Source organism: Gossypium arboreum, chromosome 8, assembly GCF_025698485.1.
Source record: "Gossypium arboreum isolate Shixiya-1 chromosome 8, ASM2569848v2, whole genome shotgun sequence".
Taxonomy (NCBI): Eukaryota; Viridiplantae; Streptophyta; class Magnoliopsida; order Malvales; family Malvaceae; genus Gossypium; species Gossypium arboreum.
In genome coordinates, this window is record NC_069077.1 from 137,524,201 (window position 1) to 137,543,023 (window position 18,823).

The window sequence follows — 18,823 nt, forward strand, 5'->3', positions numbered from 1 at the left end:
AATATTATAAAACTAATAATAAATTTACAAGGTCATATCTTTAAAATATTTAAATGTTTTATATTATTAAATATATATTTAAAATTTTAAAAATAATTTCAAATATATATATTTAAATTTTAAAATATATATTATAAAACATTTTAAATATACATTTCAAGTTTTTAAAATCAATAATAAAAATAAATAAAATAAATAAGGACAAATAAAAACTTTAAAAAGTAAATAAATATAAACTTAAAAAGAAAGAAAAAGTAATAAGACAATTAAAAGAATCTGACGTAAAAGGAAAAAAATAAAAAAATTGACCTTAAACTATTTAAATAGGAAAATAAGGTGTCAAGAGCTAATTTTTGAAATCTAGTGGTGCTAATTTATTTGGTTACACCAAAAAAAGGTAAAATTGTTAAAGTTCTCCTTATACTTTTAAAAATTACAGTATTTTTTTTAATATTTATACAGGTGATGTCATTCTAAATAGATCCATCAAAAAATTAATTTTTTAACGTATATTATTGATGTGGCATGTTGATGACGCCAAACTTTTAACTCCATGAACTTTTATTGTAGATTTTGGGTTATTTTCATATTTTATCAAAAAAAATATTTAAGTAATTAATTAACTTTTTTAAGATTATTTTTATAAAAAAATCCCAACATAGAACATATCCCTAGTGGAAGCAAAACCCTCTTTAGAAATTAAATGAGCTGATTGATTCCCTTCTCTCGGGATGAGCTTGAAAATACACTGCTCAAACCATGTAGGGAGAGCTTTTCCATCCTCGATAATTGCACTGATGCTTGATCTGTCCAGCTGCTTTCCAGAAAGTTTCCTGATAACCGAACAGGAATCTCCTTCGAGTTCGATGTAGGAGAACCGCATGTCAGTCGCGAATCTTAGACCACGAATCGCTGCCCTAGCTTTGGCGTCAAATAGGTCAGGTACGATATCATGCCTAATATTGTAAGACCCCATAACTAAGTCATCATGGTTGCGAATAATTATCCATGAGCTTTAGACCAGGTAACTAACTCCTGACTACTTTGACGAACCCCCTTATGTCCTAATTTGTTCCTTGACCACAACATAGCACCCATCACAACTGAGATTAATTGTCGAGTGGCTGCATCATTATACTCAAACATGTAATTCAACAACTCCCAACTTCTTGTTATCTAATGTAGCAGGCTAGTGAATCCCCAACAGAGTCCAAATCACCACAGCAAATAGACACTTCAATATGACATATTGTATAGTCTCCCTGCCATTGGCGCATCTAGGACATATGGCATCCTTTTTAATTCTTTTTAACTTTTAACTGTGTAAAGTAGGAACAAACTTATGATACAAAGTTGATGGAAACCTTTAGGCTTGTCAACGAGAACCTGGTTGGAGTGATAGACCAAGCCTGAAGCAAGCAATTTGTACCCACTTCTCACAGAGTATAAGCTAGAGTAATCAGTCTACCAGACCAGCATATCCAGAACGGGAGCATGGGCAATGGGCACACAGAGAATCTTTCGGACCTCGTCAGCATTACTATTAGGTAGAAACAATTCAGAGACATAAGAGACGCCACTAATTCTGGGAGATTAAATTTTACAGGGACTAGTATCGGATAGCCAGCGATCCTCCCAAATCAAAAGAGAGGTACCATCCCCCACTCTTCACTTTAATCCTGCATTGAACTCCAAATGTTTTTCGACATAAGGATGACTCCCTAACTCGAGCCGAAGGAAATCAATGTGGAAAATACTTGGCCTTCAAAAACCTACCGACTAAAGAGTGTGGGTTGGTGATAAGCCTCCAACCCTGCTTTGCTAATAGAGAAATACTAAATTTCACCAAATCTATGAATCCAAGGCCCCCTTTCTCTTTGGCCACACAAGGCACGACCACGAGCACGAATGTATACTACGTTTTTGTCGAGATTGTTGCCACTAGTACTAGCTAATAATGGATTCCAATTCGTTACAAAGCATTTTCGATAATAAAAAGCAGGGCATAGTATAAGTCGGTAGCGACTGTAAGATAAACTTGATAAAACTTCCTTCTCACCATGCAAGAGCATCCTCGAACTCCAACTATCTACCCACCCTCAAAGTTTTTTTAGACCTTGAAATGCAGCCCTCTTATTCATCCCAACCATCGTAGGGAGCCTCAAATATCGTTCGGTATTCAAAGTTCTTAGCACCCCAAACAATTGAACAATCTGGTCACAGCAACTTTCAGCTACATTGGAATTAAAGAAAATTTCAGACATCAAAAATCACTTTCTGACCCAAATGCAATTCATACATGTGAATGATAGATTTAATCACTGTCACCCCGTAATCGAAGCCTCTCCAAAAGTAATGTTATCATCTGCAAAAAAATAAATGAGTTAACCCCGACCGTCCTCTACAAATCCGAGTTTCCTTTACAGACCTCTCATCCTTGGCAAGCTTCAACCAGGATGAAAAACCTTCACAACAAATCAGAAACAAATATGGGCTTAAAGGATCACCTTGTCTAAACCCTCTATTTGGCATAATCAACTCAATTCACCTTAGTTAAGACCCAACCGACCAAGCATTTCTTCAAGGAAATGTCACTTATTGTCTGATATTTATCTTCCAGACGCAAAAGCACTCTCAACTGCATCAATGCACTTATCCCAAACTATTTGGAACCGATTCAAAATAACTTTTTAAATAATTTCATACTAGCAAAGATTAGTAACATGAAAATGTATCATGTTTTTACGACTTGGCTTTTAAGGAATAAACACAATATTCGTCTTATTAATACAGTTAGCCTCTATAACCTTATTTAGGACACCAAGATAGTACTAACCAACATCCACTCCCACAATGTGCCAAAAAATTTCTGACAAAAGTGTTGGGAATCCTTTAATACATGATGCTTTCGTTGGGCTTATGCTGTAGACCGTTTGGAGAATCTCCTCAGCATTAAGAGTAGCATTCATCTCATCAGTGATACAACTTTCAATTCTTGATAATAAATAAGGACCGGTAAACAAATCTAAAAATAGTTGTTTGCAATGTCGAACATAGCATCAATATTACCAGGTCGAGTCCTCAACTCAATCAAACTATTAAATAGTATAGATATATAAATTATAATTTTTTTTTGGTAGAAAATGACAGCATTAATCGAGACACCAATTAGTTACATTTTAATCCAGCATTGATCGAGTTAAATCTGCTAATAGCAAACTTTTCACTGAATCCGGGAGTTCGTCGTATACTTGCAAACTTGGGACTCCAGGAATATAACATTTAGCCATATGATCGGCCACTTCATTATGAATTCTTGGAATATGATGGATTCTCACTCTCCACCTCCTTATTAGAATTTGATGCAACAAACGTAACTCAACCAAACTGCTATTTTCTCCCCCATTAGCTAGAAGTAACTCCATCAGTAGTGCGTTATCACATTCAACCTCTATTTGTCTAAACCCCTTATTTTAGGTCATGATTAGACCTTTCAATACTGCCTTTAGTTTTACTTTAAAGACAGAATCCTTACCAAAAAGTCATCAAGAAACCACCCAACCAGTTAAAGATTGGTGGTTGAAACTGCACCATCCATATTAAGTTTTATCCAACCTCTCTCCGAGCGAGACTAATGTAACAATGTGCATATAGGGCTTGGCTGAGATAGTCTCGAGTCAAATTCTATATAACTCCTTGCCCAAGAATAACCTGTAGTCACAATAGCATAAAGACAACTATGGTGGTTAGAAAAAACAAATGAGTTACGGTCTTTCCAAAGCAACCAACATATTATAGAAAATAGAGTCCATCAATCTTGTATTCTCTGCTTCATAGTTCCTTATATGCACTACTTATGAATTCATTTTAAGTAATTACATAAAATTTTATTTATTAATAAGTTCTATTATGATTGTTTAGTTATAAATTCGGACTTTTTCATATTTTGGGTTAAATTTATCTCAAGCTCAAGCTAAATCAGCATCGAGCTCAAATCTTGTTACGAACTCAAGTTTTCTCAGCTGAAGTTCTATTGGGCTTGGATTTTATAAAGCTCAGATCAACATGAGCGGGCTAATATGCTCAAGCCTATTTTGTTAGCTCTAATTTTTTTGGTTTGATTCATAATTGAGTGATCATAATTAATAACTGAACAATAAAAGAATACCAAATAAGCTTTGAATGGTTCATTATACGAGCTTTAAAACAAACATATCCATAAACATAAATAAATTAAAAAAGAATCTTAAAAAAATCTTGCTCATATTCATTTATTTAACTTAATAAACAAACAAAAACATTTAAATTCATCAACCCCTAATTAATGTGTTGAACATAAAGTTTTTCATAAATCCAGTAAAACCCATCAAAGCTAAAATACCTAAACAAGCAATGAGAAGTATTAAATTGGCAGTGTTAAGGCCTATACATGTATGAACACTTTCTAGACAAAATCAAATGAGAGAAAAAGCAAAATGGAAAGAAAGAAAACAAACATTACAATTGATATTTTGATATACTTGTAGTATAATAGTACAATTCTATAAACTTGAAAACAAAACTCTTAATATAATATATTTGGGTTAACTTGCTACTTGAGTTTTTAGCTTATGATCCTACGAATTTTCAACCTGGCGAAGCTCCAAAGGAAAGGCTTCTAAAGTATAACAAACCCTTCTCTATATGTGTATAGCAATCAATCATTAATGGATAAGCTATGAACAGGCATTGAGACCTATACATCATACATACATACTTACATACATTACATACATTGGAATTTTAAAGGCGATTATAATCTGTCAAACTATTTATCAATTCTAAGATTATTACAGAGATGTCCTAATTCAGGCCTTGCATCCATCCAAGTTGTGAATTTCATCTTAATTGGAGATGTACTGTATAGGTAAGATCGGAACGTGATGAGGAAGAAATAACGCCTGCAAAATAAACAAATACAAAAGTTCAAGCATCATGAAATGCAAACCCTGGTATGTTTCGATTCATAGTATCAACAACCTAACCCCGATCAGGCACACTAGATTATCAAACCATGAAAGGAGGAAAAAAAGAGAGAAAATTGAGTTTCATTAGCAATGAAAACTGACTAAATGCAGGAGCATGGCTTTGAAGTTCAAGTTGAACCCATCAATCAATACACAAACACTAATTGACATGCTACTTGATTGAGGCAGTAAAATTGTAGTTTGCTCTAGATGCAACTATGTAATAACTAACCTCATAGCCTTAACGCCCATATCCATAATGTATGCTCGGTTCTCATCATCATTGCTTGGGACCTTCTCCAGTTCCTTACTATAATGGAGGATATCATCTCGTAAATGCCCTGCACCAGCACACCTTCACAACAAAACAGAACAAACTCAGCACCATTTAAGGGTTAAAAGGCCGATAACTGGAATGTTAAATGGCAAAGGGCAGGGATAAAAAACTGGTTGCCTAAAATATGAAACAAAATAAATGCTTTGAATGAAAAAATTAAATAAGCGAAAGGTGGGCACGTTCAACTGAGTCCAGAAAGAAAAGAAAATGAAGAAATAAACTCAGTACAGTTATCCATCATTTTGTTCTCTGGACCACCTGAATCACGAATCTGATTATACATATTGCTGGTATAGTAAAAGAGTGAGAAGATAAACTTCATTCTGATTCTTTAATATCTAAATAAAGGGGGAAAAGGGAAAAAAGGAAATGAGACATACCTTTCAATAATAGTATCAACATTTGCTTTGCTTTTGGGACCATGCATGAGAACCCTTGTAAGGCTTAGAATGTCACGGTAATCACCCATCCTTCGTGCTTTTTCTTCAGAAGTCCAGGATGGCAAGTTTTCTTCAGATGTAGAATGTAGATGTGCATCACCCAATGATTGTGCATTGGATGTTCCAAAGTTCACCTCTGCATCAAGTCTGCAGCAAATGATTGCCATTGCGTATGCAACTCCTCCAAATCCAGTGTGTGATACATAAAGGTAACACCCTGAGGAGCTGTAGAGCACATAATTGCAGCTTCAAAACAATGATTTAATTTCAAGGAACCATTTAAATCTACAATCACAGATCCTTTTTGGGTCAAAAACTTAAGTATATATTTACCTCAAAGTCCCCCTGAGCAATCACAAGAGAAAATACTTCTTCAAATTCTTGGTATCATAATGACTAAAATGGTCCTCATATCACTAAATGCAGTTTTGGAAAAAGAACAATCCTTAATAGATGCTGTTGGCTTTTCCAAAACTACAAATGATGAGGGCTTTTCCAATTGTGGCAGTTCAGTTTTAATTGCCGTTCTCCCCCAACAGGAAAAGAACATAAAGGATATCTATTCATATAGACAAATTTTAATCTGTGCTGCAAATTTCCGAAAATAACCATAAAACCAGCCACAACACATTATTCACCTAAGAAGCCATTAATACATAATATCCTGAGCTAAAACTATGTTACTTGTGCAAGCATGTGTGAATAGATGCAGGTGGGATCAGATGCAACAAAAACTTTGTAGGAAGAACTTCAATAGACTGATGAACAAAGCACTAGCTAGGCATACAGATACTTACTCATCTTGACAGTTCTGGATTTCATCCACATCAGAAGCTAAAGCCTCCCTCTCTCTAGTTAATGGAATCCTCCTATATTCTATATTATACCCCTCATCTTTTAGAGCAGCATATAGTTCAGCAGCTGTTTTCACATCATCAGTAAAAATGTTTTCCCAGTATCCCACAACACTGGACTGATTTGATGATGGACTAAATTCTTCACGATGTAAAAGCATTCGACCACCAGACTGTCTAACCTCTGACAATATATCTTCCTTTAGCCGTGCCTCCATGTGTTCCACCTACATAATTTTTCACAATGCAAGAAGTTGGCTGAAGAAATGGTGCTAAAGAACTTGCCACAAAAAGTAAAATAGGTGTTAAGGTGACATACCACAGGTCCAGTAATTCCGACATGCTTTAGGGTATTAACAGGCTTATTTAACTCCCTCAGTACAAATGGCGTGCCATTAATGTACACAACTGCTTCTTCTCTAAGATCAGTTACCACCACTTTCTGACCGGCAACTCCTGCAATGGACCTGGCACCTAGAAATGCTAGCATCTCTTTGGCACCAGTAATTGTTGGAGTTGCCATGCTATAAACAGGGTATCCATCCACCTGAACATACAGGTTCGAAGGATTTAATACAAGGGTTTGCAAATGTTTAATCATTTTATATAACCTAAGACCAAGAAGATGTATGCTTGTTGTCTAAGTTTGACACCTAGAGATTTAAGATAGGATGTAAGGCACTGAACTAAACTAACATGGAGGGAATGGAATGGACTCTTGAAAAAGGTAATATGGATACATGATTTACTGTAATGCAGCAGATAAATTTAACCAGGAAAAAATAATTTCTAAAACAAATAGGAGAATACTAAATACTTCTGAAGAAAGTTATTTTTCTTTTGAGCAAACCTTAAAGACATGTGGTGCACCATGTATTTGGATGTGGCTGGAAGTTCTCTGACCAGGAAAGAAGTACATTTTAAGTATAGAGCCTTTTCCCAAAACAGAACCATTCCGTGTCTTTACAATGGCTTCCATAACAGCATCTCCATGTTGCAGTTCATGTGGTGCTCTTAACTCCTCCTGCATTTGAAAACCAAAAGTAGTTAAACAAGTTCAAAACAAAGTATAAGAACATTAAAATGTAGCAATCTTAGGAATATTGTATTGATTAAGCCTTTCACTTGATTCTAGCCAGAGAGGAAGATTTACAGGAACGGTGAAAAATCGCCCAGGCCTTAATCTTATACTCCATTTCATTGCTTGAACCTCTGGTCTCTGATGCAACCAATTCTTAAATGACATCTTACATTCTCCTTGTCCGCAAAAACTGTCAAATGCTTCACTGCCAAGATATGCAGCAAAAGCAATTAAGCGAAAGTACCGCTCCAAGTACTCGGCTCCACGGTTCAGAGCTACTCTCCTCACCCTTGGCTCAATATGCTGTTGGTTGAACACCTTCCTATAGTGCAGAACTGCTTGCCGTATGTTCTGCAGTGCTGAACATCTATCAATAATAGCATCTAGGACCTCACGGCACTCCACCCCATTATCAAATAATCTCGTTATCTTCCACAAAAGTAGGATATCATCAATGCCAAATGCACGGCCTTGCTCATTTTTAGTTCTCACTTTAACAGTGCTAGAAGTCAATCTAGTTGCATCACTTCCACTTTCTTCACCACTAGAGGAGCTCCCATCTGCCTGTTCATGGTTAATATCACCAGGCAGAACTTTAATTGGTCTCCCATAATCAATACGGAGCTTCACAAGGCAAGCTATAACAGTACCAGTTGTTGTCCTCCCTCTGCCCATCTATGAAAAGAAAGGGAACAATCACATTTAGGTGAGAGCAGGAAAAAGAGCAAAATGAAAAACTTTATAAGCATATACAAACTCATATAGCACATGAAGACATTTTGAAAAAGAAATACCTGACAATTGAACACAAAAGCAGTATCCTTGGAAGCAGAAGCAATGTTTGCAGCTAGTCTATCAAAGTCGGAACTTTTGGGAGCTTTCCCATCAGTAATGGGCACACGAGCATATTTAATGGGAAAACCATCACCCTCTAAGCTTTTAAAAACTTCTAGTGGAGTTTGTATAGAATCAGAGTTGACATGTTCCCAAGCATCAAATATTTGACCATCCTTTGTTTCATGAATGACCATTATAGCACCCTCATAGCTTTCAGCTTCTCGCAGGATATCTTCCTTCAACCGCGCTTCCATTCTCTCCACTCTTTCACGATCAATTCCCTGAATGCCAAGATCGATTTAGATTCCAGTACCAATCAGCCCTTTGCTTCCCAAGTGAATGGGGCAGAAGGGATTCAAAAACAATTTGCATAAATCAAAGCAGGTACTCTTTTCAAAAGACCCATGTTAATTTTAGGCACAAGTATAAATGTTTAAACCATTTACCAATCAAATGACTGCACTCAGCATGAACACGTAAATATTATGGCAATGACCAAAGAACCAGTAATGATGCTACTGTAAGCAGAACTCATACTACAATGAAGGGAAACACCTCAACTGGAGACCCTTCTGTGCCCAAAGCTCCACCACACAGATCCTCAACAATTTTTTACAGATAACAAGAAGTAAAATAATTTACCGAGTACTCCAACATGTTTTTGTAGGGTCTTTCAACCTCACGGAGAACAAATGGCTTTCCATTAATGTAAACGACAGGTTCTTCCCGCATATTGTGCCAAAAAACTGGACGACCACCTTTGGAGCTGCCAATCCTTTGAAGGACAGATCGAATTCCATCGATAGTTGGATTTGCGACTCCAAAAACAGGAAACCCAGGAACCTCTCTGAAGTTAGGAGCACCCTCTACTCTCTCTGGTAAGCTTACATTTTGACAACCAGGACAGTGGTCACTTTTTAGGACAGTCTGGCTGCCAAGAACCTCTCCGCTCCTCATAGCAGCAACTAAACCCACTTCATGAGGGCGACGATCAGCAGATTCAACACTCTTTGTCAAAGATGGCTTCAGACTTGCATATCCAAGTGCACCCATTGGATCCCTCCGAAGCAACCTGAAATAATACATTGTAAAGTAATGCATGCACCAAAAAAAAAAGGTCCTGAATCTGGGATGGTTTTCTTTTAAAAATTATTTAACAACAATTTTAGCATCAACTTAGGGTGAGAAAAAGAACTTTAACTATGCAGCCCAACATAAATTCATATGCATATTGAGTTGCTATAAATGCATTCCTCTTCCCTTTCTTTACTAAACAATTTTCTAAAAGAAACTTCAAGAGAAAAAAAAATGGGGTTGGTGTGAAACAACTTGTTGCTCGCTAATCCATATCAACTACACCAAATGGCTAAATTAGAATCAGTCTTGCAAGTTTAACTTGCAAACAACATCTATTCAGCAGGCTCTAGTGCACTTGAGCCCCAACCAAGCATTAGAAGGCAAGGACATGAACTATTAGAGGCAACCAACCCAATATTGATAATGTTATATATGATCATCATAACTAAATGCTAAGAATTGATCACATAAACAAGCCAAGATTCGGATTCCAGGCAGTTCAGCACCGCTGACAAATTACTATTAGTCAATTCATAATCACAGCTCTCAAAATGTCTGCCTTATTTGACACACCACATGACACCTATAAATATTATTAAATAAGTGATACAAGTATCTATACTGCTTCTATAAGTGTAAAGTCAGTATCTCAAATGCTTCAGCTTAAGTTCCTGAAATTAAAAGAGGAAACTTCTTATATCACTTCCATTCATATCTTTACCTGCGAATAATGCTATATAGCTCTGGCCTTGCCTTCATCCAGTCAGCAAAACTTGTATTACCAGAGGAAATAGAACGGAGAGCTGCCCTCTCTGAGTGGATGTATACAGCAAAGCATATTAGAAAGTAATATCTCTCCAAGTACTCCACAAAAAACGAAAGTGCTGCTTCCCTCTTCATCTCATCTGGCTGACGAAGGATACTATTGCGATAAGTGGCAATTGCTTCTCTTAAGTTCTGTATTAGCATTTAAAGCGACACATCAGTGGGTAGTATCCAGTATTCACCGATGATAAAACTTAATAGGCCTTGTAGATAAAGACGATAAAATATCAACAAGGAATTATGGCAATCGTCTACTCAGCAGCATTTTTATTTCAAACCAGACTTTACGCTTAGAGCAAGCCTGAAAAAATATGGATACTTAGAAAGCCATACCTGCATGGACGCGCATTTGTCAATGACCTTGTCCACTTGCCTTTTCCCTTCAACACCACCCTAAAGGAATGCCACTATTTTATAAGAAAAATGACCAAAGCAGATGTCAAAGAACCAACCAAGTAATAGTATAATACCTCTAGGACCCGAATCAGGCTTCTTATGACTGCATATTCTCCTCTACGAATTGCATCCTCAGAATTGGGCAGATTGTCAGTGACATTAGAAGCATAGTCAGAAACTCTCCCTATTGAGTCATTCCTTGGAATGCCTAAATCATTAGATATAATAACTTAGAAATCATAATAAGTTACATTACATGCAGTTATACATTTATTTTATATGTATGAAGTAAATATAAATTAAATAATATTTTAGGCAATCTAAAAACAGTTTAATGAATATAACAAATAACAAATTTGATGCAAACCAAGTTTTGAACTTAAAAGGAGGTTCCTAGTATATTTTTTATAATCTGGAGGACCATCACCATGCGTGTTTTTCTTTCTCCACAAATTTAATTTAAAGGATTCTGTGTCCCACTGTCGTTGCTTCATTCTAGACTCTTTAATTTAGGATGCAACTTGATTCATGCTAGACAATTATACAGAGGAGAAGATAGCTATAGTTCATAAAGTTTTTCTTCTTTTCAAAGACAACCATTACCAAAGTAATCCATGACAAGCTTCTCTCTCTATGTTACTATAGTTCCTAAATGGCTCCTACACACTCAGCCTCACCCTTAACTCCTAATAATGGTAACCTTTCAAAGAAGAAAATCCCAAAGAGCCTAAAAGCAGGAGTAGAAATCATCATCCTTGAAATAAAACAAACAAGTTTTGCTTCATAATAGATAATATATAATGTCCACAAGGTACTTAGGAGAAAAATGATAAGAGGACACATAGCTATATAACAAGTCCATTCAAGTTCATAAATTGTCAGAGGTCCTTTACTCTATCTCGGCAATTTTTATACCTTTTCAAATGCATGAGGATTCTCTTGCATGCAGCAACTATTCAACTCAGTACCACTAAGGATCAAATATATCTACTAGTGATAAACTGTTAAAAAGCATGCAATCTAATACAGGATGAGAGTGAATCTTGTTCTGAGGAGAGGACTCAACAACTGTTCTCAAGGAAGCATGCTACCATTGACTAAATTAGGGAGTTAACATATCTTATACAAGAAAAAGGGGGAATCAGATAACTCTCTTGTAAAACTCTCTTGAAAGCTTTACTGTCTCTGTACAAATTCAAGGCCAAATTACACTATGGTTTGATTTGATTCATTGCAAAATGAGAAAGATGAGGAATCCCCTTCATTGTTCCAATGCCTAAACAATTTCAATCATAAAAGTTACAAGAAGTGGCATAAATAGAAGGAAAATGTGTAGCTTGTTTGAGTTAAAATTACATAAATAAAGAGACAACACTACCAGACGCTCCAATTCTGTTGAGATAAGCCAAAGTAGCAATCACCATGCCAGTAGTTGTTCTTCCTCGTCCCATTTGACAATTAAAAACAACCTCTGTGCTTATGTCAGCTTGAGAAATTTTATTAACCTGGACTCAGAAAGGAAGAAAGAGATAATGTAATATATTATTAGCACAGTGCAATTTTCAGATGTCAATTGATAAGCTTCTCCTTTTATTATACTTCTTTAAAAACCAAAATTTTGAGTCACCATGACATCATGTAAAAACACATAAATTAGTAAGCTTCTACCTTTTATTATACTCTTTTAGCTAAAAATTTATTTAGCTATACGAATCCTTTTTCAGCAGTTCAACGTGATTTCATTTAAGTCACTAAGCTAAAAAGAGATAAATAGCATCCACTGATTTCCACATCCACTGATTTCCAATCAGTCAACCCAAGACCAAAACAGACAGAAAATTCAATCTCTCAAGAGCCCTCCAATATTGCTAATAAAGAAAATTTGCAGTCAAACCGTATTACCAGAACAAAACTAAGTTATACTAGGGCATAATGTACAGTAAAAAGTTCAACTGGTCAGAAAATATGTGCTTATTACCCTTAGTTATATTAATATATGAAGAAAAACTATGGTGTTGATATTTAGTTGTCCAAGTATTAGCAGAAATTTAGTAGGATGAAACAAAGTGGGAAGGTGTCTCAAGAAAAAAAGACATTAATTATTCAAATAAATAAGCAGAATAAGGCTAATAACATGGAACTCACCACAATATCAAAATCCAGCTCCTTTGGTGACTTTTCATCTGTTATAGGCACACGCTCATAGTCAACCAAGTACCCTTCGACTTGCAATTCTTCATAAACCTAAACCAATGAAACAACCAAAAATGAGTTTGAGATAATAAGTCAAAACTTTGGTAGATCAGTCACATTTTCTTATTTTTCAAAACTTATACCTCCAAAGGTGTCTTCACAGAATCACAGGATACTCGTTCCCACTGGTCCACCATCTGACCATCTGGCAGTTCATCAGTGACAAGGATCTTATTTCCATATCTGCTATGTCATAATTCCAAATAAAATTTGCTATCATGCAAGGTAGGGCAATCATTTGTAAAGACAGCAAACAAACATTTACAAATGATAAAGAAATTGTGCAACCAAAGGACATACCTAGCAGCTTCCAACAGGATATCTTCCTTTAATCGAGCTTCCATTTGCTCAACTCTGTCCCTATTGATTCCCTATACAATATAAGGCTATAATCAAGTTAACAATAAACAAAAAGGCCCTTATCTTGCACATGCGCAATTAATAATTTGAAGTCATAATTTCTAACAAATACTCTTCACAAAGCTAACATACCGTATATTCAAGGTTGGAGAAAGGCCTTTCCACATCACGTAAAACAAAGGGACGTCCATTAATATACACAACCTATTAAGCATAAAGGATATATATGTAAATATTAGACTAAGAAAATTAGAAAAGAAAAAAAACTCATTAAATATCTTATGTAAAACAACAGGCACACCACAATCAAGTTCATCATCATGGGTTTCTAATGAATAATGAATGCATGTATTACATTTCTATTTTATCATCACCAACAACATAACAAACAAGCATCAATATATGTTTTTCTACTGGCAAAGAAAAATTTTTCCTTTTGTATTTTAAGGATGGGAGCATGGAGTAGATACCTTATGGTTCCAAGTTGATTTACCAAATATATGTAAAAAGAAAATCATTTTTGGTAGGGACTGAAGGCAATTGTTTTGAGATTACATAACCAATGGCTTAAAACTTTGAATTTACTAGTTGACCCAGCATCTATCACAATTTGTGTCAAAAAAATGCATAAAGAGAATGATTGTTTATTAGATGAAGCCGATTTCCACCATTTCTCATTCCATGTGATTGATTTGACATTATGCTTCATGTTATCTTATCTTCAGTATCATAAGTAGTCCTAAAAATCAAGCTTCTACTTTTGTCCCAATTCTCAAAATATTTTCATAAAACAAGTCAAGCAAAGTATCCCAAATGTCAATTATATTTCACAGTCCACACACTTATCCAAAAACAGTAATCAACGGATGAGACATCATTTACCGGTTCCTCCCGAAGATTAATCCAAAGAACATGTGCTTTCCCACCCTTTTGGGCTCCAATATGCTTAAGAACATTGTGTATTCCAACAATTGTTGGAATTGCAACACCATGAACACGCAATGAATCAGCCTGTTATTAGCAGATCAAAATATAAAGGCAAAGAAAAAGGGTTAAAAAAGAACATGAATTTTAACAAAATAGATCGTACCATATAATAAGAGTTATCAATTCAAAGTGATAATCACGTAACCAAACCATCATCTGCATCATAACCGATAATTTAAAGACACATATCACCAATAACAGTTAAAGAACTAAGGGCACAGTATACTGTAAACCTTGAAATTTAATAGCACCTATTGGATTACTAAACGAGGTGAAACATAACTCATAATTTATTAGATTACTAAACGAGGTGAAGCATATATCTTGCAGCCCCTCATTTTTATAGATAGGATATCCAAGAAAGCAGTAAATAAACAGATAATAGCAAAGGGCAATGAAAAAAATCCAGCAGAAAAGGCAAGAATTCCAATTAGATGCCAATTCCTATTAAGCCCCTATACACATATATACATATGTATGTATATGAATATATATCCGTAGCATAAGAACTCTCTAGAAGGGGAAAACAAATAACAGAAGAATTAAGGTGAAGAACCTGACGGTAATTAGGAGCACCATCGATCTGGGGAGATAATCGCTTGTTTTGGCATCCAGGGAAATGGTCGCTCTTGAGAATGGTCTTTTTACCCAACACCGAACCCCCTCTTAGTTTCATCACTTGTTCTAACTCCTTTGGTATCGACATCTTCTCATGCAAACACACTTCAATTCTCCTCAAGATTCAAACTAAACCTTTGTTTTTCTCTCAAAATTCTAAGGAACCCAATTCCAGAAAATAAAGGAAAAATACACTTTTTCCCTTGAAAATTCAATGCAAAGAGAATAAAATTCAAGATTCTAAGGAACCCAATGCCAGAAAATAAAGGAACATACAGATTTTTACCTTGAGAAGTCAATGCAAAAGGAATGAATTTCACATTAATCCCTCCCAAGATTCCAACTAAACCTTTGTTCTTGACAATTCTAAGGAAACCAATGCCGGAAAACAAATAGTGGAGACAATGCCATGAAAAGGGATTGAGAGAAAGTGGAACAAACAAAACTCACCTTCAATTTCAATCCTTTAGAGGATTGGAACTTGACCCTTTTCCTAAGGAACCAATGACAGAAAAAGAAAAGACAAAAAATAAAAATAAAAGGGTCTTTTACTTTGTGAAATGAGATTGAGAGAAGGGAAAATGGAAGGAAAGGAAAGGATTGAAGCTAAAGAGATATTGAAGAGAAAAAATGGAAAATTTCATTGGTCCACTCAAGTTAACAACACCACAAAATAAGACAGACAAAGGCAAACCTTTTTTTTTTATATAATTACGATGGCAGATGGTATGTTTTAGATCTAATTACCACAATATAATATAATAATGGGTTGACATTAAAAAATTAAAATAATTTCATAAACCTTAATAGAAAGCAAAATTCAATTAAATTTTAAATCAAAATAAATTATCAATTAAGCCTCAAATCTCCTACTTTTTAAATTAAAATAATTTATTTTAAAATGAAATACTAGTTATATTATGGATTAAATCATAATAATGACTAATAATAATGACTATTTAATAAATCATGAATAGTTATTTTATCAGTGTCACCAACAAAAATCGTCACAAATATTAGATTATTTGTGACGGCACTTTTGTTATATATTACAACATAACCGTCACTAAAACCTTAATTGTTGTAGTGACGCTTATATATATCATTTTCATTTAAATCCGGGCATGTATTTAGTTTTTTTTAAATCTAACTAATTATTATAAAAATCATTAATGAATAATCAAAATATTTCTTTAGCATTTAATTATTACATGTGATGTATAATAAATAATTATTTTTATTAAATTTAAATAATATATGTAAAGGCCCAAATTTGCCCAGCCCAACAAATTAAAATCAAACCTAAATCTTACCTAATTCACAAACCCAATTACAAAATCAGACCCAAAACTAAGCTCAAATAATAAAAACCCTAGCCCAATACAACCTAAACTTTTTTTTTTAAAAAAAAAAGAAGACAAAACCCTAGTCACCTTGCCTCCCACTTGCACCTACTCCACCATCTTGTCTCCCACTTGCACCTACACCATCAAATGGAGAAGAGACATAGAATGATAAGAAATGTATGTAAGATGGCTATAAAAGCAAAACCAAAAGTCTATTGTAAAAAAAAAAAAAAAAGGAGGAAAGAATTGTATTTTTGAAAGGTTTTTTTTTATACAAAAAAAAGAGAAGAATGTAAAAGTAAAAGGTTTGCAAGTAAATCTGAAATAAAAAAAGTGAGTATTGAAGAAGAAAAGATTCAAACGCGTTAAGGTTTTTATTTCTTTTTTCCTTTTTATTTTCACTTTTTTTGTACATATAAACATTTTTTCCTTTTTTTTCTTTTCTTTCAAAAATAGTATACATATATTTAGATATAAAATATAAAAAAACAAAAATAATACATTTTTAATTCGGCCACACAAGACGGTGGGCAAGAATCTGGAAGAGACAATTTGTGGCCGGTCCCGGCTACTGGTACTGATCGGACCATGGCCGGAATGGGGAAAGAGGGAGAGAGTTGAGAGTTTTGTTTTTTTTTTTATATTATTATTATTATTATTTCTCATGTATATATTATTATTTATATTATTATATTATATATACCTCTCCATATTTATTTATATTATGACTATCATTATTGTTACTTCTATTATTTTTATTTCGACTACTATTATTATATATGTATATATATCTCGTATTATTGTTTGTATTATTATTATTATTATTATTATCACCCTATTGTTATTACTTTACTTTTGTATTCTAATATATTATTAATATTACTCATATTTTCATTATTTTTGCTATTACTATTATTATTATATATAGTGTATATTTTATGTATATATATATATTTATATGTGGTTTTGTTTTTTATTACTTTAATTTAATATTTTTATTATATTTGCTTTTTGTATTATTATTATTATTATTATTATTATTATTATTATTATTATTATTATTATTATTATTACTACTACTATTATATAATAGTGTGTATTTCTATTTCATACGTATATATATATATATATATATTTATATATAGTATTATTATTTACTTTACTTTAATGTTATTATTATTATTATCATTATTTTTGGTGTTCGGAAATTCGAGGAAACGCACCCTAACTTACTGGGTTTTGATTTTACTCGTTCACCTTGACTAACCGAATATCCTTTTGAAATACACGAATTTTCATGTAAAAGGCAAGCTCGCTATCGAAAATTCAAAATGTCATGTCCTAACTTACTGGATGTGACATTTTATATTTTGAGATGAGAAGGTCTTTAACATTTGAGCATTTTCTTTACAAAGAGGGATCGTATTTTAAATTCTTTCAAGTTTTCAAATTTTCGACACTAAGATATTAATTAATCAACTAGGTACCAATTTTGGGCATATCGAGGGTGCTAATCCTTCCTCGTGCGTAACCGACTCCCGAACTCGTTTTCTGATTTTCGTAGACCAAAAATTATCGTTTTAGTAAATATTAACTTTTATTAAAATGATTAATTTAAGGTGATCCGATCACACCACATCAAAAAGGGATTGGTGGCGACTCCTCTGTTCGTTTTCGTTTTCAAAATCAAGTCGATACTCGTTTTTTTCAAAAAAATGGTTACGACAGCTTGGCGACTCTACTGGGGACACCAAATAAGAGAGTCAAGCCACAAGTTGATTAACTTTTGTCTTTTTGTCGAAAATTGAGAATTTGGTTTTGATATATGATCCCTTCATTGTATTTCACCCGTTTTCCGTACGGTTTTCATCATTTTATTCTCATTTTCTTTAATCGCTTCAAGTTTTTATGCATATATCCTCGCACATTGCATTGCATGACCGTTGTGGTCACACCCTTTAAGTGGGAGTGAGAAACTATTCCTTTGTGAGGTTTTCACCTCCGTGCAGGATAGCGGATCGCTTTAGGGATACATCCGTACCTATGTCTTCGTGAGATTTTCATCTCCGTGCAGCCATAGGGAAATGTATCCCCCTGAACTAAACTCGGTCCATATGAGCCTATAATGGGCGAGGATCGAGGAATCTGCTAGTTCAGGTACCCTTACTCTAGAACCGAGCCACATATAGAGAGACCTAGGAGCTCACCCTAGGTAGAGCCACTCCGAACCCCTAGTGGTCACTCGAATTGCTTTATTTGTTATTTATTTATCCTGCACTAACGTGTTTTATTTTTGTTTTGTTTATAATTGCATTACATTACATCATCCTAGGAAGGAGGTGTTGATTCATATTTGATTGTTAAATAGAACAGTTTGTCATAAGAAAATGAATTTTTTGATAAAGT

The 18,823-nt window shown here is 34.3% G+C and overlaps 1 protein-coding gene and 1 long non-coding RNA gene across 4 annotated transcripts; one reads left to right on the plus strand and one right to left on the minus strand.

The window, feature by feature from the left end:
* Nucleotides 1-661: 661 nt before the first annotated feature.
* Nucleotides 662-1,979, plus strand: LOC128279378 (uncharacterized). The gene is made up of 2 exons (XR_008269431.1): nt 662-942; nt 1,371-1,979. It is a non-coding gene; the product is annotated as an uncharacterized LOC128279378 (long non-coding RNA).
* Nucleotides 1,980-4,476: 2,497 nt separating this feature from the next.
* On the minus strand, nt 4,477-15,797 carry LOC108468470 (uncharacterized). 3 transcript variants are annotated; one of them, XM_053017994.1, is made up of 20 exons: nt 15,358-15,797; nt 15,010-15,273; nt 14,349-14,477; nt 13,599-13,670; nt 13,407-13,477; nt 13,190-13,289; nt 12,999-13,097; nt 12,232-12,358; nt 10,928-11,061; nt 10,791-10,850; nt 10,354-10,589; nt 9,198-9,627; nt 8,513-8,836; nt 7,791-8,393; nt 7,488-7,661; nt 6,957-7,184; nt 6,581-6,864; nt 5,724-6,008; nt 5,239-5,361; nt 4,477-4,940 (listed from the first exon to the last, which is right to left on the minus strand). In XM_053017994.1, the coding sequence occupies exons 2-20, from the start codon at nt 15,157-15,159 to the stop codon at nt 4,808-4,810; spliced, it is 3,762 nt and encodes a 1,253-aa protein (XP_052873954.1). In that variant the 5' UTR covers nt 15,160-15,273; nt 15,358-15,797; the 3' UTR covers nt 4,477-4,807. The 3 variants fall into 3 exon arrangements, with proteins under 3 accessions (XP_052873954.1, XP_017624841.2, XP_052873955.1); XM_017769352.2 differs by having other exon boundaries at nt 15,015-15,797; XM_053017995.1 differs by lacking the exons at nt 15,010-15,273; nt 15,358-15,797 and adding an exon at nt 14,557-14,959.
* Nucleotides 15,798-18,823: the final 3,026 nt, after the last annotated feature.

Bases quoted from the DNA above. Each gene is read 5' to 3' on its own strand.
- LOC108468470 (XM_053017994.1), bottom strand. From the start codon at position 15,159: ATGTCGATACCAAAGGAGTTAGAACAAGTGATGAAACTAAGAGGGGGT. The intron at 13,478-13,598 runs GTATGTTAGCTT...TATATTGTATAG, and splicing joins TCTCCAACCTTGAATATACG to GGAATCAATAGGGACAGAGT. The intron at 6,865-6,956 runs GTATGTCACCTT...AAAATTATGTAG, and splicing joins TCGGAATTACTGGACCTGTG to GTGGAACACATGGAGGCACG.